Raw genomic sequence first — 22,528 nt, 5'->3', positions numbered from 1 at the left:
AAGCCTTGTCTTTATAGCTTATGTTGACCACCAGTTTAAACATCTTGTGATGTGTTTAACATTTCCACTGTATTTTGTTTGTGTTTAGTGAGCATCGGTGTGGGAGAGCCTGACTTTGTACTGGGCCAACTGTATCACTTATCTTCTGTACAAGCCCCCGATGTAGCCAAGTCCTGGGCGTCTCTGGCTAGTTGGGCTTACAGGTGGGGAAGGAAAGTGGTGGATAATGCTAGGTAAGTATGCCAACACCAGGCCTGTATTCTCGATACCGTTTGTCTGTACCCCCCCCCCCAAAAAAAATGGTCCTTGTGGTCGATACTCTGAACATCGTGAATAAATTGTGATCCTGGCGCAAGGTTTTAAAAGGTTTTCTTTGTCATGGCAGGCACCAAAGGCACAACAAGAAAATTGGGCTTTGTATAAAATATACAATATATGTATAAAATATATAATATATTGTATTAAAATTACCCTTTTTATTGTTTACAGTCAAGGGGAAGGTGTGAAATTATTACTGAGGGAGAAAGCTGAAGTACAGAGCCTGCTACCAGACAATGTTTCCGAAGAAGACAAGGAAAAAATATACAGTATTCTTGGGCAAGCGATGTGCCGGCCTGCTGGAATCCAGGTGTGTTAAGCGTTGAATAGTTAAAACAAAATCAAAAAATAAATGGGAGTATCAAAGCATTCCGAGAATTTTCTTTTTGTTATGAAAATGTATTTTAACTAATTAATAGGAACCACTTTGTGAGCCAGATATGCTTTTGTATTTTATGTTGATGTCCGGTGGAGTTTCTAGAACAATTCTTATGCAAGGAACTCTTCATTTGTATGAAGATGGTTACCCTGGTAAAGCCGTTACGTTCTTTTTCCAATTGTGAATTGCTCTAATTTGGCTCCTGTCAAATCCATAAACCTTCCTTGTATACGGGCTGTTTTCTGATGCGCATCTCCACATAATAAGGCTGTGTTTACTGTTGACAGGATGAAGATATGTCCCTTCAAATCGCTGAGAATGAGGATAGTGATGAAAACGACACTGTAGATGTCATCTGGCGACAGCTGTTGTCAAGCTGCCCGTGGCTGGTAGACCTGGATGAAGCCGCTTCGGATGGACTCATCAGACTGTGGCGGAAAGTTGTGGACAGAATCTTCAGCCTGTACAAATTATCCTGCAGCGCGTATTTCACCTTCCTGAAACTGAACGCTGGACGGGTGTGTAGTCTAAGCAATGGGTCTCGATTGTGTCTGTATTAGAAAACTAGAAAATGTGCATTTAAAAAAATTGTGAAGGGCAGTTTTTTTAATAAATTTGTATTTTTTTAGGGGAGTGGTACATGGTGGTACAGGTTGACCCCATGGATCTCTCTTTAAATTGGAGAATGGCTTGTGATGTTATGACGGAGCTCTGCTCTCATCACACAAACAGGTTGGATCAGAAGCAGGGAAACATGCTTGGAGACCCAATCTGCTCTGTGTGGACACCTCAGGGTCTCCATGACTGCGAGGGGATCCCATGTGACAGCAGCGATGATGTCACTGCAAGGGGATGCCTGAACAGAATTTCAGGCATTTAAATCCCCATAATGTGAAAGCTCTTACATTAAATCGCTAAACTTGTGGCCATAAATTTGGCCCTAGCTAGAAGGGGGACCCAGGCGAAATCCCTGCCAGTGCTTAAAGCAAAAGGACGTAGTAGTACATCTTTCGGCGCAAACGTATGAGATTTGAGGGCGTATTACGTCCTTTGTCATGAAGGGGTGCAGGTTGAGATTTACATTATCCTGTAGAGGCAGTCATTCAGGTTGCTCATAAATTTATTACGTGCAGGTTTGTCTTGATGAAGATGACCCCAGAATACACTTGAATAACTCTTCCAAGCAAAGCAGTGATGATGTCATTGTGATGGCGACGTTACGGCTGCTAAGGCTCCTCGTCAAACATGCTGGAGAACTTCGGCAGTATCTGGAGCAGGGTCTGGAGACCACGCCCACCGCTCCATGGAGAGGTAAACCAAGACCCCCCTATGCTTGAAAATCCAGATTCTCTATTTCTCATACAGGGCATGCATTTTCCCAATGTTGCCAAAATCTGAATATCTATGTAAATATTGCAGTAAAATAATTTCAGTTGCTGGTTATTTTCTGTCTCCTAGGTATAATCCCTCAGCTGTTCTCTCGTCTCAATCATCCCGAAGTATACGTTCGCCAGAGCATCTGTAACTTGCTGTGTCGTGTGGCCCACGACTCTCCGTATCTCATCCTGTATCCTGCTATTGTTGGGAGCATCTCCCTTAGCAATGAGTCGCAGTCCTCAGGTGAGTGGCCAGCTCAGCCTGTCTTTTAACAAACACCTTGAACTACCAAGTAACAGTCTGTGACATTATCATGGACCATTATCAGGGGATATTTTGGAAATAGATGTATGTAGATAGGCAAAGTACCATTCTTCTACCTTTCATATAGCATCACCTGTGTATGTCCATGGCAGCTGTGTAATTTCTGACACTTTTGTTTGGAACACAGGAACCAAGTTGTCCTCGGCAATCCCCACGTTATTTGGTAATATCCAGGATGATGAGTTGATGGGAGGTGAATGTGAAGATGGAAGCCTTCCAGCTTCACAAGAGAGCAACAGGGATGAACAACCAAAGAATGCCCTCAATGAGAACCAAGCCATGATGCAGGATTGTTACAGCAAAATTGTGGACAAGCTGTCTTCTGCCAACCCCACAATGGTGCTGCAGGTCAGTTGGGATAAGACATCTGTCCATAACTATGGTACCGAGTATTATCTACCTCTGATGATAGTGAAGTTTTCGACAGCAAAGGAAAAATCTTCTAGCATGCTTTTTATTAAGTATGGGGAACTAGGTTTGATACCCATGTCCTGTTTGTTGAAAATAAAGCATATGGATACATTAAAGTTCTAATGTAAGGGGGAGAATAACTAGATTCCAAGGAGCCAATCAGTTGTTTTTTTTCATGAAAAAAAAAAAGTTTTCTTACTGTAGGAACCGTGTGACCATTTTATTGACACATTGTGTGTTATACAGGTTCAGATGCTGGTGGCTGAGCTGAGACGGGTCACTGTACTTTGGGATGAGCTGTGGCTTGGGGTCTTATTACAGCAGCACATGTATGTTCTCCGGCGTATACAGCAATTGGAAGACGAAGTGAAGAGAGTGCAGAGCAACAACACCCTTCGCAAGTATGTGCTTAAAAGTTTGATATAAAAAAAACATTTTCATATCCTGTACCTAAACACAAATCTATTCATCTTACATATGTAAATGTTGTGACATTCAGGAAAACTTAGGGATATAGCATCGAGGGTTTGCCGATATGCATCTTTTAAGCTGATTATACACTTGTGATTTGCAGCCGTTGCATCAACATGAATGTTTTACATTTGGGGATAAATTTCCCTGGTGCTCAGGGCAATCCTCCTGTTTTGGGGCACATATTTGCAAAGGAGGATATCTAGAGATTGTTATTGCAGCTTTACCTAGATGCAACGTCAGATAATACAGGAATCTACAGCGTGTCGATTCCCAGATTATGCTTTGCAATACTTGATTAGACATTTTGTCCTGGGAATAAAATCTACACCAATTCTAGATCCGTATATTTTTAAAGGGAAATAACAAATCTCAATACCTTAGACATGAAAATGATTTAGGCAATTCACACCAAACGATTTGCTTTTTTGAGTTGTTGGTTACTTGTGTATGTGTGTGACTATAAGTCTAATACTGTGTTCCCCTAACCAGAGAGGAGAAGACGGCAATTATGCGTGAGAAGCACACGGCACTGATGAAGCCCATCGTGTTTGCCCTGGAGCATGTCTGTAGCATCACTTCCGCTCCTGCAGAAACTCCGCACGAAAAGTGGTTTCAAGACAACTATGGAGAGGCCATTGAAAATGCCTTGGAAAAACTCAGAAATCCATCAAACCCTGCCAATCCTGGGAATAGCTGGATGCCATTCAAACAGGTATGTTAAGGCGTTACTGTATAAACGGTGTAGACTTTGGTGTCTAAACACTGAACTTTAAGTTGCTATGGACATGAGCTTTAAATGCAACACTTTTCTGATTATGATAAACGCTTTGTCATTTTGATATTTTTGTAAGTGGCATTAGGGCAAACGTTTGCTTCCAGGAAGGGTTAGAGTATTCAGCAGTCCTATGGATGATATGTTCTAAGCTCCATACGGTGGAAAGCCTCTTTAGTTTATAAAATACTACCTTTTAAACTTCTATCTCGATTCATGTTTGTTTTTTAATTCAGGTTATGTTAAGCCTACAACAGCGAGCACAGAAGCGAGCCAGTTACTTGCTACGCCTGGAAGAAATCAGTCCGTGCCTCGCCACCATGACCAACACGGAAATTGCTCTTCCAGGGGAGGTATCTGACAGAGACACCGTGACAATTCACAGCGTGGGGAGTACTATAACTATACTGCCTACCAAAACAAAACCCAAAAAGTTCATCTTCATGGGCTCTGACGGCAAAAGCTACCCCTATCTGTTCAAAGGTAAAAAGTCAGCTGTAAATCCATAAAAAATGTCTAATTCTGTCTTGTTTCGTCATCAAATAAACACTGTACGTGATCTCAGCACTTAATGCTTAATGTCCGGTTGTGCTTTCCTTGCTTAGGATTAGAAGACTTGCACCTTGATGAAAGGATTATGCAGTTTCTGTCTATCGTGAACACCATGTTTGCCACCATAAACTGCCAAGAGTCGCCACATTTTCACGCCAGGCACTATTCGGTCACGCCGCTGGGCACTCGCTCTGGGCTTATTCAGTGGGTTGATGGAGCCACTCCTCTGTTTGGACTTTACAAACGGTGGCAGCAAAGGGAGGCAGCGTTGCAAGCACAGAAGGTAATTTGATCATTCCACTTGCCTAGAGCACCATTTTCAGGGGAGATCTTTCCAGATCTGCGCATCTTTACTTAGATAAAAGTGCAAGCAGACAGGCATGGATACAGGGGTACTCGAGTGAAGCTCTAAAAGCAGCACCTAGTGTCCAAAACGTAAATAGACATTAATACCATTAGTACATCTACAGTTCTATGCTTAAAATGATCAATTTCACTAAACCTACTTGGAGCTTTTAACCCAACTATTTCACTTTGTTATACTTTTTTATTTTATTATTCATTTGCTTTCTGATTAGACAATCTTATGGAGAATTTGTATGGGTTTACAGCTTCATAGGTTTCTTTGCAGGCTCAAGATTCGTACCAGACCCCCCAGAATCCAGCAATGGTGCCTCGTCCCAGCGAGCTTTATTACAGTAAAATCAGTCCTGCTCTAAAGGCAGTAGGGCTGAGTCTGGATGTATCGCGTCGGGACTGGCCTCTTAACGTCATGAAATCGGTGCTGGAAGAGCTGATGGAAGCCACACCACCAAACCTTCTCGCCAAAGAACTGTGGTGTTCATGCGCCACCCCAGATGAGTGGTGGAGAGTGACGCAGGTATGTATTCAGAATTTTCATGGAATTGCAGCTGTATACATAAATTACATTAATATATTATTGTAACAAAAGTATGGCAGCGCTTAACTTGCTTTCTGTTTTACAGTCCTATGCCAGATCCACAGCTGTGATGTCAATGGTTGGCTATATCATTGGTCTTGGAGATAGGCACTTGGACAATGTTCTCATTGATATGACAACAGGAGAGGTGGTCCACATTGATTACAATGTCTGTTTTGAAAAGGGTAAGATAATGTATTACAAGCTCCGTGCCCTGAGTTATAGTTTTAGATTTTTTTTTATTGTGTGTATGTCTATATGAAAGCAAAGATATTCTCCCATCATGCATCTTATAAACTCACTGCTGATTTCTGTAGGCAAGAGTCTCCGTGTTCCAGAGAAGGTCCCATTTCGAATGACGCAAAATATTGAGAGTGCATTAGGAGTGACTGGAGTGGAAGGAGTTTTCCGTCTGTCTTGTGAGCAGGTAACTGGGGTTTTGATGGCCATTCATTTTGATCTGTAAAACATATTGGATTTCTGTTTGTTGTAAAGCACTATTCAGTAACGGAGTGGACTCTGCTGGGGATCTCCCGTGGATCTGCCTGTTAGGTTCTGAGTGTGACACTTACTGGGTCTGGATTGTTGGTCTTTGATTACTGGTCTCTACACCTGTACTCCCTCCCTGTTCTTATCCACTTGGCCAGGTTTCTCTCTCCACTTGCCTCTCATATATTGAAAGAGTTTGAGATCTCCAGACCACCATTCCAGTACCCTTTCATTGTGACGTCTCCCTCGACTTCTATATGCGCTAAATGCTTTGGATCTCTTTAAAGCAGGGTTCTTTTTTCAAATGCAGGTTCTTCATATTATGAGACGTGGTAGAGAAACCCTGCTTACGTTGCTGGAGGCCTTTGTATATGATCCCCTCGTGGACTGGACGGCTGGTGGAGAGGCTGGCTTTGCGGGCGCCGTCTATGGTGGAGGTGGCCAGCAAGCCGAAAACAAACAAAGCAAACGAGAGATGGAGAGAGAGATCACCCAGAGCCTCTTTTCTTCCAGAGTAGCAGAAATAAAGGTAACAGCTGATCGTTCAGGATTGGTGTTTTATTTTAGATACAAGTGTGTGTTTTGATCTGCATTTTATGATGTTTGCTGTACTATGACCTAAATGTGCCGCATGAAATATTTAGTAAGAATCAATTACAGAATCCTTTATCCAAACTTTGGTCTGTTTTAGGTTTCATTTTTTTCTGACTCAGAATGCAAAATGTTTTTTGCTGCTCTGTTTGTTTGATCTTAGCTTTGCACATTTGGTATATCGCACGAAAGTCCTAGCTGTGTGTATTATGTCGGTATCCAAATGCTTTCAAAATCATTCCCTCTTGTATAAAAGCAGTTCGCATAGAAATGGCAAACCACAAACCTGTCTGTTGCTTTTCATCGCCACTTATGAAAAGCCACTTAAGAATTACGAATCAAGATGCATGTGGAAGATACATTTAGCACAGCAATTATCTTAAACTGTTGAACCATGAAAAATTACTGGTTTTAGGCTTCACTGATTTACCATGAATGTCTTTTGTGTGACTTGGTTACATGTCCGTGTTCGTTAGGTTGAACTTGATGGACTTTGGTCTTTTTTCAACCTTATGAACTATGTTACTACGTTAGTGGCAATCTTCAAATCGCACAGGGTCTTGGTGTAAAGCATTGTTGCTTTCTTATCAGAGTCTAGTACCCGGAGTGCGCTGACCTCTTATTTACTTGACAGGTGAACTGGTTCAAGAACAAGGATGAGATGCTCAATGTTCTTCCTAAACTGGACGGCAACTTGGAAGAATATCTTAATTTGCATGAGGAGCTGACTGATGTGGAGAAGCTGCAGACAAAGCTCGTTGAAGAGATGGGCTTCTTGGAAGAGGCTGAAGTCCCAGACCATCCTGCACATACGCTGCAACACAGGTTAGTTATTACACACCCCGCAGGGCAGATTATACCAAAACTGATTCGAGGGAATGAATAAGAGCAATGCTCGGATATTAATACACCTTACTCACTTAAAAAGCATGAGTGAATCTCTAACTGTTGTACCATTAAATTGAGCCACCTAAGGTCTATGGTGATGATTTAGCTAAATAGAACTGTAATTCTTGGTTCAAGGCGGTTTGTTGTACAGTCTTTTTTTTCTTTTTTTTCCTTATTTTAGATATTCTGAGCACACTCAGTTGCAGACTCAGCAGAGAGCAGTCCAGGAAGCCATCCAAGTGAAGCTGAATGAGTTTGAGCAATGGATGACTCAGTATCAGGCGGCCTTCAGTAACTTAGAAGCAACTCAACTGGCTGGCCTGCTTCAGGAGATAAGCAGCCAAATGGACTTGGGTATTTCAGATTATATGCAATGCCTTCCATCCCACATTTCTCTGATTTGCTAAATTTAAATTCCAAGAGATTAAATTAGATTTGTCATTTACCAAAAATTCTGTGTTTTGCTGTGCAATACACTAAATAAGCATATATAATGGTGTTTAACCCCTTCAATCCCAGGGGTTTTTGGTACCTCAAAGCCCAGAGCAATTTTGCCATTTTTTGGGTATGTCGGTTTAGCGATGATACTTTTTTCCTGTGAATAGTGTACCCATGTAAACTATATATTGTTTTTTCAAGGAGAGATAGAGCTTTCGTTTGATACCATAGTTGGATGATTAGCTGAAAATTTAGAATGAGAAATTTAGTAAGAACTAGCGAAGATTAGAAAAATAAACTATTTTTTTTTTACATTTTCCCTCTGAATCCTCACAAAATTAGGTAAAGTGATGGAAAATCCCCTCCAAGTTTATTAATTCGGGTGCCCTGATTTCAGAAATACCTAATTGATATAGATTTTCCAGACTTTCCCAGCACCAGGGAGCATACTATAAGGTGTACAATTTTGTATAATTTTTATGCCCATGGCTAAACGGGTTTGGGGGTTGTGAACGGGGGCAGGAGGGTTATACTGGCTAGATGTTATGCTAGGGCAATGGGAAGTAAGGTTTTTTTAATAAATGTTTTTTTTTATATATATATATATATATATATTTTTTATTTTTTATATATTTTTACACATAAATGGTTAGAGGTCCTCCTAGGGACCTCCTGAACATGCCAGTGATGTCACAATGACATCACAGCTCACTTTTTTTTTTTTTGTATTTATATTATCGGGCAGCAGAAAGCCGGCGATGCCGGCTTCTGCTGCCAGGGGGGAGTCCAGGCTGTCAAACGACAGCCTGGACTCCCGTGCAGCGGCAGGGATGTGTCCCTGACGCTGCACGAAGGGCTGGACGTACCGGGACGTCCATAGGGGTTTCTTAGTGGGCGTTTTTTGGACGTCCCGGTACGTCTATAGGGGATTGAAGGGGTTAAAGAGGGGAAAATGCAATTGTTTTAGAAATGTCTTGTTTATACTATGGGGCATCCATTGTCTAAGGTGCCTTTTTGTAATGATGCAATATAAATATTCCCCCACTTAGTTCAGTGTTCCTTTTTTTTTTTAAATTTTTCTTTAATGTGATTGTCTGTCAAGTACTTAATTTGTCTTTTTTCTTCTCATTAATAAGGTCCTCCTAGCTATGTCCCAGCCACAGCGTTTCTCCAGAATGCTGGCCAGGCGCACCTCATCGCACAGTGTGAGCAGTACGAAGGAGAGGTGGGTGCCTTATTGCAGCAAAGGCGATCCATTCTGCGGGGCTGTCTTGAGCACCTGCACAATTACGCAACCGTGGCCCTTCTCTACCCAAAAGCCGTGTTCCAGAAGCATAGAATCGAGCAGTGGAAGACCTGGATGGAGGAGCTTATTTGCAAAATGACAGTCGAGCAATGCCAGGACTTGTACAGAAAGTGAGTTGTAAATTAGTTTTTGGCGTATCATTTACGAAGGGCTTTTATTTGTTTTGAGCCAGGCGCATGACTTCTAAGTATAGAAAGCTGTATTTTGGGTATAGTAAGGATAATTTGTCATATTGTCATAATAATCTTAAAGGTTTTTTTATTTTAAATATAGGTTTATAACATAAATCGGTAAAAATGACGGCATAGGTTAGTAATAACTCTTCTCTTGGCTCATGGCAAAGAGGTTGCTAGTATCGAAGTATCAATAATGTGTACATGAGGGTAATAAATTGTGTCCTTGCAGGTATGAAATGCAGTATGCACCCCAGCCGCCTCAAACTGTGTGTCAGTTCATATCGGCGACAGAGATGGCGCTGCAGCGTTATGCTGCGGACACCAATAACCGCCTGCTGAGGCAGGTGGAACGGCTGAAACAAGAGGCAGTCTCGGTGCCGGTGTGCGAGGAGCAGTTAAAAGAAATTGAGCGTTGCATCAAAGTGTTTCTCCATGAAAACGGGGAGGAGGGTTCCTTGAGTCTGGCCTGTGTTGTCATCTCTGCTCTGTGCACTTTAACAAGGTGGGTCCAGATTTCATTCAATGATCGTATGGTGAAAGCCGCACAGCCTTACATAAGTCCTTAAATACCCAATTTATTTCAGTGTTTGCAAATCAAATTACCTTTAAACACTTGGACTGGCAAGGAATACAAATATCGTCGTTTGAGTGTGAAAAAAATGACTTTTTTTTCGATTATTCATTGCACGTCCAATACATGCTTTGACAGATTGTAATGTAAATTTTATGTGAAGTAGTTTTTAAGTTGTAGACTTAAGAGCATCATGGGAAGTGGTAGTAGTTAAAGTGGTAAAATGTTAGCCACTTCTACACTGATGCTTTATTGTTTTCATTTAACACCAAGCTCTTATTCTTTATACGAAGGCGCAATCTGATGATGGAGGGGGCAGCATCCAGTGCTGGGGAGCAGCTGGTGGATCTTACGTCTAGAGATGGAGCCTGGTTCTTGGAGGAGCTTTGTAGCATGAGTGGAAATGTCACGTGTCTGGTACAGCTGTTGATGCAGTGCCAGCTTATTCCTCAGGATCTGGATATCCCCAATCCCATGGAGGCATCTGAAGCTGTACATCTGGCTAATGCCGTGTACACCTCTCTTCAGGTAAACACAGCCAGATATTTAATGTTTGTGATGAGAGACATGCAACGTAGTCTTGTTAACACATCTGGTTAGTTCAGGTGGCACGTTTTAATAAATGGAATTTCTGAAACCTCTTTCCATTCTCTTTTAAAGGAATTAAACTCCAATTTCCGTCAGATAATTTTTCCTGAGGCCATTCGCTGTTTGATGAAAGCAGAGCAGACTCTGGAAAACATGCTGCAGGAACTGGACAATCTCATTGAGCAAGCCACAGACGGGACCCCGCTGCAGACGCTAATTGATTCACTCCAGGCTTATCTGCGCAACACCGCCATGGGTGTGGAAGATGAGGCCAATGTTCATTACATTGATGTTGCGAGGTAGGCGTTCTACAATGAAGTCACTCTTGTCCCTCATGTTTCCATCAGAACAGATTATTCATTAATTCATACTGGGAAAAAAGTTGGGCATAAAACTGTTCCTGAGTGCCTGAGTCCTTTAGGACAGTTGGAAGATTGGGTTTCTCTTTTAACCATCACATTCACAGCATGGAGACCTGTGCATCGCGAGCACTCTCTTCCCCTGCGCCGTGTGAACGTCTGACGCTTTCTTTAGAAGATGTTCAGCGTGAGGAAGAGCCAACGGCAGGTCCTTCCCGGAGCAGTACCCCATGTTACCCCATGTTAGAAGTCGTGATCAAGTAGCTGGATTTTGGAGCATGTGGTGTGTTTCCACGGTGTGATTACTACAGGCACAGTCCTTGAATGTATCAACCCGCTGTTTTGCAGGTCGCTTCACTCTCAGTATGGGGATTTAATCCAACCCAGGAATGGTTCAATTGACGATACTCCAAAAATGACAGCTGGCCAGATGTTGCTGGTTGCGTTTGATGGGATGTTTGCTCAAGTTGAAACAGCGTTTGGCTTACTAATTGAAAAGGTATGACAGAAGTTGGTTGTGCATGTTGCACTGTGGCCTGTAGACTTTTCAGCCGTTGTACATCACTGCAGATAGAACTATATCAATTTATGATGAATGGAAAGGTTGTGCGAGGGATACGATTTAATATTGTAGCACAATTTAACCAGAACACAGACAAAGAGCTGCAACCCTTACATCGTATTTCTTTTTTTTTTTCTTATTTTATTTCCAAAAGTTAAAAAAGATGGAGGTCCCTCCTGCTTGGAGAAAAGTTGACATTATCCGGGAAGCTCGCAGTACTCAAGTTAACTTCTTTGCGGATGATGAACTTCAGCGGGTTTTGGATGAAATATTTTTCCTGAAGAGACTGCAGACTATTCGAGAATTCTTCAGACTGTGTGGCATATTTTCTCAGACTTTGTCTGGTAAAAGAGCATTTTATTTTTGTTTCCAGCTATACTATTTAGGAAATAGTTGTGCAAACCTTTCACTATAAGGCTTGCTTATTCACTTTAAAGTATAATGCCGCTTTGTGATGTGGCTATTTTGAGTCTTGTGTGAATTGTGTTGATTTTCAGAAGCACGTGTTAATGCGGATTTGTTTCTTTCCGCAGGAAAATGTCCGGTCGATGATCAAAATGCCGCCAATGGTCCAGTGCAGTTGATGAATGTTAAAACAATGTATAGAAACTCTTGTTTCAGTGAAGACCAAATGTCAAAACCAATCAAGGCTTTCACTGCTGACTTTGTTAGGCAGCTGCTAATTGGTCTTCCAACACAGGCTTTGGGATTAACCCTTTGCAGCTTCATCAGTGCCCTAGGGGTAGATGTTATTGCCCAAGTCGAAGCCAAGGACTTTGGGGCAGAAAGCAAGGTGTCTGTTGACGATCTCTGCAAAAAGGCCGTGGAGCATAACATTCAGACGACCAGGTTTTCCCAGCTAGTAATGAACAGGGCTACGGTCCTTGCCAGTTCTTACGACACTGCGTGGAAGAAACAAGACTTGGTCCGCCGTCTTGAAACGAACATTGCGTCTTGCAAAACCAGCCTGCAGCGAGTGCAGCTGCATATTGCTATGTTTCAGGTAAAAATAATTCACATTGAAATTGTTAGCATTGTTTTAATAGGTGCCAGTATATTTTATGCCTTTTTAGAGGTTTGAAAGTCCATTATGAACTATAATCCAATCTTTTGGAACTTTCTGTGTTTATTTATAGTGGCAGCACGAAGACTTCCTTATCAGCCGACCCCCAACAATATCTGTTGCTCCTCCACCTCGCTCTGCCATACTAGCGAGCATGAAGAAAAAGCTGCATACTCTCGGGCAAATCGACTCTTCTATTGCAGCAGTGCAGGTATCATTGTTTTTAGCAGGCTCTTAAAATTCAATCCATTTTTTTTTTTAAGTTATTCCTACCATATTAAAAAAAAATAAAAATAAAAATAAAAAAAAAATAATCCTTAAAGTCCCTATGTTTGCGTTAACTGACCTTGCATTCATTGCACATTGTTTTTAAAGACCACGCACCTTGCTGTATTGAGAGAGATGCTTTCTAAGTACCAGTTGACTTTTCTGCCTATATACTGACCAGCAGGTGAAACACAACGGCAGGCACCAGTGGGATATAAAAACATCATTTCATAGGATATTATTTTCCTGCTATGAAGACCTCAACCTTAAATTCCAATTTTGATACTAAAAAGGGATGCCGTAATGGGAAGGGAATAATAATATATATATTTTTTTATATATATATATATTGAGACATGGTAAACTGTGGATAGAATATTTTTGCATCATTTACAAATGTTATTTCTGTGTAGGACAAACTAGCCACTTTAGAGGCGAGCATTGAGCAACGTTTGAAATGGGCTGGAGGTGCGAATCCTGCTTTGGCGCCGGTCCTCCAAGATTTTGAGACCACTATTGCCGAGAGACGGAGTTTTATATTAAAGGAAAGCCAAAGAACAAACCAGGTAAACAATCCTGTAATCATCGCGTAGCCTATTGTAGGGGTTATGAAGCGATGCATGTGTCAACCTTGTCTATCGCTGCTTTTTAGGTCACTTTCCTGTGCAGCACCATCATTCACTTTGAAAGCCTCCGCACCCGGACAGCCGAGGCCATCAGCCTGGATTCTGGATTATTCGAATTGATCAAGAGATGCCAGCAGATGTGCTCCTTTGCCTCCCAGTTCAACAGCTCTGTCTCGGAACTTGAGCTACGTTTACTGTCAAGAGTGGTTAGTCTCAAATTAAACTTGCTTATGTGCCACTTCATTTTAAATACTGGAACGTTGATCGGCTGCTGTACGTTTTAAGTGTTTTCACTGAGGTCTTCCTATGTGGTTCTGTTGCACGTTTTCACCAACACTAGCAAGTAGCAGGAGCAGTATTAATGGTGCCATGGTCTGGGGCCGCAGGTCACCCAGAAAAGTCCTCTTTGCTGTGCACAGCTACTGAAAAGGTTAATGTCAGAATAATCCGTCGCACTTCTCTGTTTAAGGTGCTGTTTTACATTAGTGGTTTGGCATCAATGCTTTAATTCTGAAATGGATGCAAATCAGAATAAAGTCTAGTGAAGCATTAAACATCCATTTATAACACTACTTATAAATATGCCCTTGAGTTACAGAAATAGGACATTTCTATAAAATAATGATTATACACAGACACACTGGACTGGCAGAGCCGCAGTTACTAGAAACGTTGTTGGATAACGCTGTCTATTGGGTCACCGATCCCATCCGAGGTCCGGCTGTACGCTCGTGCCTCTCGGTATGTTGGTCAGGAGGAAGACAGGCGTGTTATTAATGGAAAACCACAGACTTGCTAACAGAACATGGCAAGAAAAGGGGGATGGGAAGGATTTTGCTTTTTTCCCCCCTTTTTATCGTAAGGTTGTAGACCAGGGGTGTCCAACCTGCGGCCCTCCAGCTGCTGCAGGACTACATCGCCCATAATGCTCTTTCAGCTAAGGGGCTGGCTGAGGAGTATGGGAGATGTAGTCCTGCAGCAGCTGGAGGGCTGCAGGTTGGACACCCCTGATGTAGACGGTCCTAATGACTAAATGACCAGATGAATATTGGGCTTCAGTCTTCTTCTCATTGATAGCAAGGCCTGCCGATGTACTGATATCTTCTGTTATTTTGAACGTAATAAAATTAAGGGGAGAGGAAAGTATTTGGCACTTGTTAGAAACGGACTTGTTTTTTCCAGGGGCACAGCGAGAATGCCATTGGGACCCCCGAATGGTTGGTTTCTGCACACAAGCAGCTCAGTCAGGAGATGTCAAATCAAAGGATCCTCCAGGGTGAGAAGGAGCAGCAGATCGAAGCCGTGTGCGAAACCATTCAGAACCTGGTGGACTGCATCAAGACCGTGTTAACTGGTCACAACAGGCAGCTTGGGGATGTCAAGCATCTTCTTAAAGCCATGGCAAAGGTTTGATTAGTAGTTTACTCTATTTTATTTGAAATATAACATTGATTGTCGGGATCCTTGCTGTTTACGCACCCCACACCCCCACCCCGCATCTGCTGCTGATAACATTTCAAACCCGATATTTTTTGCTACTTCTGAGTTTGGAACAGCAATGTTAAGATGGAGAAGCATGTAGGAGTTCCCAAGCGATCTGTGACTATTTACATGTGTACACAACCGCATGTCAAAAGGTTACATATTGCAGTTGCTATGTAAGAAATCCCCGGGTAATGTTGAGGAACTAGTTTGGCAGGATTGGCTCTTAAACGAAATGTTTGCAGTGAGTTTACCGGGCAGGCGTTGCAGCCCTTCTCCTACACCGTCTGTCTGATTCAAGCAGCCGGTCGATGGCTCTGATTAAAATAAACCGCCACATTTTCCACGCATGTAAGCAGAGGTGTGAACGGACCCGGCACGCTGCGCTCACTCGAGCTGAGTGGAGGGAGGATATCCCGCGCATGGAGATGGCCGAACACGTGTCCTGCGTGGCATTTAGCTGTCACACAGCTATCATACATAAAAGTAGTTTAATGTTTACTCTCTACTGGCACTATCGGGGACATTTAATACTTCCTGTGTTGTAGGTATGCCTACCACTTGAGGATATTAAAACCAAAATTTTTTTTCTTTGTGAACTTCACAATATTTCATGCATTTTGCTTCCTTTTATGAATATCGCAGATTCAAGTTGCCATTTTTTTCCCCTCAATTTCAGGATGAAGAAGCAGCCATGGCTGACGGTGAAGATGTGCCCTACGAGAACAGCGTCAGGCAGTTTTTGGGCGAGTACAAATCATGGCAGGACAACATTCAGACAGTTCTGTTTACTTTAGTTCAGGTGCTGGGTCAGGTACGCAGCCAGGAGCACATTGAAATGCTGCATGAGATCGCACCTACCCTGAAAGAGCTCAAAACACAAAGCCAGAGGTAAAGTGTCCTTCCGGTCACTCGGTGTCCCTAAATACAATACGAATATTACCGGCATTTCACATTTCTCTTTCTCTCTGCAGCATTTATAACAACCTGGTGGGGTTCGCATCACCTTTGGTAACCGACACAACAAATGAGTGTTCAAGTCCAACAACATCATCTACGTATCTGCCGAGTTTTGCAGCAGGTAACCATTGACCAGGCTTTCGTTTGCCTTTTTCTTTCTAACAGTTCCTCGGCTTCATGCAGAATCTAATTAGTCATGTCTCCGTGATTCATCTCAATATGTATGTTCCCCGCTGTGTGCTTGCAGTTGTCGTTTAAATTCTTTGCATGATACTGCGGTTTGCATTCATGCACGTGTGTGCAATGTTTAGTCGCACATGACTTTTAGATCTCCATTCACCTGTAAGTTAATGATTAAAACATAGACAAATGGTGATTTCTGTGTAACTTTTTGTGCTTTTGGTAAGGCTTTTTGTTCTGATTTGGAGTGGAGTAATGGCATTTGGTTTTGATTATTATGGTGCTTCATTATTGTATATCGAGCGCTGCTCCACTCCTTAGGGGCAGTAAACAGGCCTGTTAATCTTTGCCTGTAGTTACATTTGAGACGCCTGTGTTCAAGCTCGCATATTTAAAGACCGTGGCCTATTTGTGGCTATCAAGAACCACTGATGTGTATAAATACTTGAGAGAGTTAAGTGAAAACTAATCGCCTCTTAACCCATATCTTAATGTTTATCATTCTCCTTTTCTTTTTTTATTCTCCGAAGCGGTACGTAGCAATGCTGTTCAGAAGCCCCAGACAGAGGGCATGTCTCAGAACACAAAAAAGCCCATTCAGAAAAACCTGGCACCGTCAGCAGATACACCCCCCAGCACAGTCTCCGCGATTGGCAAGAGCGTCGTTTCCAGCCCGAAAAAGGCTGTCCGGGATCCTAAAACTGGAAAAGGTAAATGACGACATGTAGCAACGAATCTTTTGTACAAAGCTTTGTTTTGTTAAAGCTTGCACGTACATTGAAGACTTGCGAACGACATGAAAGCTGTAACCATGTCTTTATGCGGAAATATTTTTAAGCATTTATTAAAGTGTTGAAATCAGTAGATTTACATTCATTTTGGATCTTGTGCGTTGTACAGGATTTTCAATAATAAGCCCCCGATATATTTACAGACGTTTATATTACCGGATTAAAATAAGTATGTTTTACGTTTAACTGAGACCCCGGTTTAAATGATGTTGGTACACACTCCCCCCCGTTCCTGGCTGGCTGTGCTCCACATGACTTGGGGGGATCTAATTGTTTTTGCTGCCAAACATTTGCTTTTCACAATTCATTCATTCATGATTTATTGTTGCAATGTTTTTTTTTTGTTTTTTTTTTTAAACCAATTACAATCTGGGCTTTTTCCTCCCCTTCACAGCTGTGCAGGAGAGAAATTCATACGCAGTCAGTGTGTGGAAACGTGTCAAAGCAAAACTGGAGGGTAGAGATGTGGACCCCAACAGAAGGATGTCTGTTGCAGAGCAGGTACGTTTTATATTCCAGGGTGTCTGTCAGATGTCCGTAACGTTCACTTTACCGCACTTTTATTTCTAAAATAACTCATTTATTTAGGACTTTATGCGTTACTTCTCTGCACTTTGATAGGCGAGTAAATATAACAATTGCTAATATCAAGACATTTAAACGTCTGCGATGGGAATATGGGCCAACCTTGATTTTGGTAAATCCTTTGTTATAAAGCATAACCGTATTATAAATGTTGTGTTTTGCGAAGTGCATGACCCCTTGCTTTCTAGCTGGGAAGAGATCATGGATGTGTACGTTTAGAGGATGCTGGGGTTATTGTAATGTTAACAAAAAACAAAATACTGTCTGCGCTTCTAACCCTAATAAAGTTGGCAACAAATATATAAACATAATATAAATGAGAGGTTTTGGTTATATGAATTGGCCAAAGCATAATTAAGCTCACCCGCCACGTCAAGGCACACTCTCAATAGGGTGAGAACCTACTCTCACCTCCTACATAGTGGGCACACAAAGCAGTTTTTGTTTTTTGTATACATTGTACAGCCAACACACTGTATTTGCAGCATGCTCACACTGTTTGGTAGGCCTTATATTATACATTTGTATTTGAGCCTGAGACTAGCTTAGCGCACCGACATTTTTTCTTTTCCCTATTTTAATGTTAAACCTGGCGTGTGTTGTCGGCCTTGATTGGAAAAGCTTGTGTTTAAACGGTCTGCTCGTTTCACTAGGTGGACTTTGTGATCAAGGAAGCAACAAACCTAGATAACCTGGCTCAGCTGTATGAGGGTTGGACAGCCTGGGTGTGAGAAAGAAGACGGCGTACCAGCCTGGTTCAGCGAAGTCAGATATACACCGGTATCAACAACGTCTCAGGCATCCATGGCCGGGCCAAGGCCGGTGGCGATGTATACTGGGGCTTAATATGAGGTAACCTAGGAAATCCTGGTGCGATGGGCCAGGAATCCCACCGGAAAGCTGCACTCAGAGGAATGTTAAAACACCAATGGGCAGCAGTCCCCGGGGCACAGAGTCAAATGTTCACACGATTGTCTTTCTGCTACGGAAGAACGGACAATGCATCCGAGAGGCAGCTGCAGAAAGAAATTGGCATCCTACAGACCGCAGAGTGACCTAGAACTCTACCATGTGACCCTGTCAACCATTGAGGAAATGCAAGACCCTGTTCGAAGGGGGGGTGGGATCTGGGGCCATCACGAATTTGGAGTGGAGAAGATGCCTTCGGTTTCTTGGGGTTACTCTTATTGCTCGGCAGCAGCGCTGGTTGAGTAGACCAGAAAATGCAGAAAAGAGGCAAAAAGGATGAAGCGCATGGCCTTTGCAATTAGCTGAAAACAAGCGGCCAAAGAACAGAAGTGCAAAGTTGGATGGACTTCTGAAAAGAAGAAGAATAAAGCCTTGTTCTCTCTTTTTCTTTCCTTAAATTCTTGTAGTTTTAGAAATACTTGTTTGTTTTTCAGTTTTCGTACTTCATGCTGTATGCATTATTTGCAGCTTCGTTTCTGTTTGATAGTTCAGTATCTGAGTACATTAAAACCCCGACGCATTCACCGGCCACCTTGAAACGTTTTGGTAACCAACACGGCATTGTTGCGTTGGGTAAGGTTCCGGCGTCTCTCGCACCGTGCATTTAGCCGAACCGTACCAAGCAGCTAGTTTTAGTAAGCCGCCACAAATCGCATCTAACAGAAGTCCTTCCTGTACTTCTTGTTTTTGGTCAAAAGTAACTAACCTGTTGTAATCAAACCATTTTTTGCCCCTCTCTTTGACCAATATGGATTAACTAGTGGAGTTTTACATTGTTGCTGACAAACAATAAAGTGATGTTCTGGTGGAGGTTGAGTGAAATAGTGTTTAATTCACGTTCTGAATGAAATACTTTGTTTTACACTAGTGATTTTTTTTTCTTCAGCTGGATTTTAAATACACACACCCCATATAAATCTGAAATGCTTTTTTTTGTTATTTTTGAGGCCTTGCAGTAATAATCTCTTGTGAATAAGGGAGTATTTAGCAGGGGTTTCTTTAAAAAATAAAACCCCTCGCTGTAAGTGTAAAACTTGTTTGCAGCGTAAGAGTTCAAAAACCGTGAATTTAAGATTTCCAAATTCTAGATTTTTTTTTCTGTTTGTTCCGTACATTCTCATTTATGTAAATGCTTATCACTGTGTTGGCCTTTGACGATACGTACTTTCTCGTATACATCGTATATAACGTATCCTTTACCGCAAAGTTAGGTCATACCAAGAGCACATATCGTCTGATAAATAAAATTTGTAATTCAACCAGCATTCGACATTAGAACGATTTTAACCCGAACTTATACCAGCAATGTTTTGAATGAGCAAAAAAAACCTTAATGTGCTTGCTGCTTCTTAATCCTTCTGATGGTGCGAGGGCCGCCAGCGGCTCTCTCTCTGGCAATAGAAGGGCTTAAGAGTCGTAAATGAATGCGTAAAACGTTTTGAAATGTAAAAGTATTAAAACTGCAATTAGTACAAAATTCTGAAAGTGTACTATTTGCAACCGGAGTGTATTTTGGGTTTGTATTAGAATGGGTCTTGTTAACTCTGATTGGCTGGCTAAGAGTCTTTAAGTATTGAGCCTATGCATGCCTGTTTTGTGTATTAATGAACAGACAATGCTAAAAAAAAGTTATGTTGATGGTAAAGCTTTGTATATCAGAACTTAATGTGAAGGAATTACACTTTTTTGTCCCACTTTTACTTATAAATAATTCTTATGAAGAGGTTAAAAAAAAAGTTAGAAAAAGTCTGCGTTATACAACCATTTCTTATAAAAAAACATGTTTAAATGAATGCACTTCACAGAAACACCTGTAATTATATTTCTGCTTTCAAATACAAAGGTCTATAAGAAATCAAATTCTTAATTGTTTCAATAAAATGACATACTTTACTGTATCTGGATGTGTATTTCTGTGTTTAGCGGCCCGTTATTGAGATAAGGGAGTAATACTGGACTGAATGGTGTTGCGTTTCTGATGGGGGGGTTGCGTTTCTGATGGGGGGGGGTGCTGTGTAATGTCACCAGAGCTGTGTTTCTCTGCGTGGGAACCCGAGAGGCTCAGAGTGTAACAGCTGATCGGGGTTGAGGGGTCCACGTCCTATAATTGGAGCCAAATCCCCATCCACGTGCGGCACATGGCTTTGGCCGCTATGACCTGGATCCGCTACTGTATGTTAGTCGCTGTCAGTCAACTGCAACATTTAGAGATGCCAGTTTCCCAGTAAGCCAAGTAACCACTTGTCTGCCGCCATCCTAATGTTAAAAATAAAATAATAAGTATTTAGGGAAATGCCTGCTGATTACTCCATTCCCGCCACTGAGGTTGTACCGGATGAGGCGCGCTGTATTTTGCATGCTGCTGCCTCCAAGATGCAGTTTAGGAGCCATGCAGCATTGTATTTACTTTAATACTTATCGTAGTGACATTTAGTCAAATAGTCATATTCAAAGTAATTTACACTTCTGTCCCTTAGTTACTCCAGTGTAGGGCTGCAACAACTAATCGATAAAATCGATAATAATCGATAATGAAATTCGTTGCCGACGAATTTCATTATCGATTAGTTGAATCGATTATTATCGATTATAAAATGAGGGTTTTTTCAGAGCAAACGCTCTGAAAAATACCCCTCATTATATAATCCGTTTTAGTGATGTCCGGATCATGAACGAATCGTTCATTTGATCCGGTTCTTTTTAGTGATCCGGATGAGTCGGTTCACTAGACTGAACGATTCGTTTGTAGCGGTTCAGTCTGTGAATCATCATGCAGCTGTAACCTGATCCTAGAGCTGTGAGTCATCTGCAGAGCACTCTGGGGTCAGGTTACAGCTCATTAATTCTCACAGGAACGATGACTCATAGAGTCAGAGATTCGTTCAAAGAGTCGAATGAACCGAAGAGTCGAATGAACCGAAGAGTCGAATGAACCGAAGAGTCGAATGAACCGAAGAGTCGAATGAACCGAAGAGTCGAATGAACCGAAGAGTCGAATGAACCGAAGAGTCGAATGATTCGAATCTTACAGGGATCCGGATCTTACAGGGATCCGAATCTTACAGGGATCCGAATCTTACAGAGATTCGAATCATTCAGAGAAAATCACTGATACCATACTTTTATAAATAAATACATTAATAATGTTCACACTGCCCCCAGGATTTAGATTCCCCTGAGTTTGCCCCCCTTTACCTATAACTGCACCTACAGTTAACTTTATTAAATTAATTAAATTAACCCTCAATCATCAGCATAAAATTAACCCTTATACCCCATCAACCATAACTGCCCCTGAAATTAACCGTAAAGATCCCATTAACCATAACGGCCCCTGAAATTAACCCTAAAGACCCCATTAACCACAACGGCCCCTGAAATTAACCCTAAATACTCCATTAACCATAACTGCCCCTAAATTAATTGCATGTACTCCAGATAAATTACCTAATAAATTGGTATGGTTGATGGGGTCTTTAGTGTTAATTTGGGGGCAGTTATGCTTAATGGGGTGTTTAAGGATAATTTAGGGGCAGTTATGCTTAATGGGGTGTTTAGGGTTAATTTGGGGGCAGTTATGCTTAACGGGGTGTTTAGGGTTAATTTAGGGGCAGTTATGCTTAATGGGGTGTTTAGGGTTAATTTGGGGGCAGTTATGGTTAATAGGGTGTTAAGGGTTAATTTTAGGGGCAGTCATGGTTGATGGGGTGTTAAGGGTTAATTTTAGGGCAGTCATGGTTGATGGGGTGTTTAGGGTTAATTTAATGGTGAGGGTTAATTTAATTAATTTAATAAAGTTAGCTTAAGGTGCAGTTGCAGGTAAAGGGGAATGTAAATCCTGGGGGCAGTGATTATGAATGTATTATTTATAACAGTATGGTGACATTCTCTGAATGATTACAATGCCAATGAAGGCAGAGAGTCGTTCAAAGATCCGGATCTTACAATGATCCGGATCTTACAGTGATCCGGATCACTGTAAGATTCGGATCCCTGTAAGATCCGAATCTTTGAACGACTCTCTGCCTTCATTGACATCACTGGAGGCAGGGGGGAGGATTCATAATGAAAGGGGCGGGGCCAATCGTTA

General features: G+C 41.8%; 1 protein-coding gene across 2 annotated transcripts in view; it reads left to right on the top strand.

The window, feature by feature from the left end:
* Positions 1-18,200, top strand: part of LOC149277487 (serine/threonine-protein kinase SMG1-like) — a 38,402-nt gene extending 20,202 nt beyond the window's left edge. Inside the window, exons 32-63 of one of the 2 annotated variants that reach the window (XM_089502823.1) lie at positions 89-233; positions 490-628; positions 985-1,215; positions 1,831-2,008; positions 2,156-2,317; positions 2,526-2,746; positions 3,056-3,210; positions 3,773-3,995; positions 4,292-4,538; positions 4,661-4,890; positions 5,239-5,487; positions 5,594-5,732; positions 5,865-5,974; positions 6,347-6,565; positions 7,262-7,452; positions 7,697-7,869; positions 9,090-9,369; positions 9,665-9,937; positions 10,300-10,534; positions 10,667-10,893; positions 11,302-11,452; positions 11,670-11,859; positions 12,049-12,518; positions 12,652-12,789; positions 13,259-13,411; positions 13,498-13,677; positions 14,654-14,878; positions 15,633-15,844; positions 15,928-16,034; positions 16,624-16,803; positions 17,279-17,385; positions 18,123-18,200. In XM_089502823.1, the coding sequence (XP_089358949.1) occupies positions 89-233; positions 490-628; positions 985-1,215; positions 1,831-2,008; positions 2,156-2,317; positions 2,526-2,746; positions 3,056-3,210; positions 3,773-3,995; positions 4,292-4,538; positions 4,661-4,890; positions 5,239-5,487; positions 5,594-5,732; positions 5,865-5,974; positions 6,347-6,565; positions 7,262-7,452; positions 7,697-7,869; positions 9,090-9,369; positions 9,665-9,937; positions 10,300-10,534; positions 10,667-10,893; positions 11,302-11,452; positions 11,670-11,859; positions 12,049-12,518; positions 12,652-12,789; positions 13,259-13,411; positions 13,498-13,677; positions 14,654-14,878; positions 15,633-15,844; positions 15,928-16,034; positions 16,624-16,803; positions 17,279-17,385; positions 18,123-18,200 (6,218 nt within the window). Of the gene's footprint in view, positions 1-88; positions 234-489; positions 629-984; positions 1,216-1,830; positions 2,009-2,155; positions 2,318-2,525; positions 2,747-3,055; positions 3,211-3,772; positions 3,996-4,291; positions 4,539-4,660; positions 4,891-5,238; positions 5,488-5,593; positions 5,733-5,864; positions 5,975-6,346; positions 6,566-7,261; positions 7,453-7,696; positions 7,870-9,089; positions 9,370-9,664; positions 9,938-10,299; positions 10,535-10,666; positions 10,894-11,301; positions 11,453-11,669; positions 11,860-12,048; positions 12,519-12,651; positions 12,790-13,258; positions 13,412-13,497; positions 13,731-14,653; positions 14,879-15,632; positions 15,845-15,927; positions 16,035-16,623; positions 16,804-17,278; positions 17,386-18,122 lie in introns of both variants that reach the window. The other variant, XM_089502821.1, reaches the window with a different exon arrangement.
* Positions 18,201-22,528: the final 4,328 nt, after the last annotated feature.

Source organism: Sceloporus occidentalis, unplaced genomic scaffold, assembly GCF_023333645.1.
Source record: "Sceloporus occidentalis isolate IW3139 unplaced genomic scaffold, rSceOcc1.0.p SCAF_213, whole genome shotgun sequence".
NCBI classification, from domain to species: domain Eukaryota; kingdom Metazoa; phylum Chordata; class Lepidosauria; order Squamata; family Phrynosomatidae; genus Sceloporus; species Sceloporus occidentalis.
Note: the sequence above shows the minus strand (reverse complement) of the source record. Positions and strands in the feature narration are given on the sequence as shown.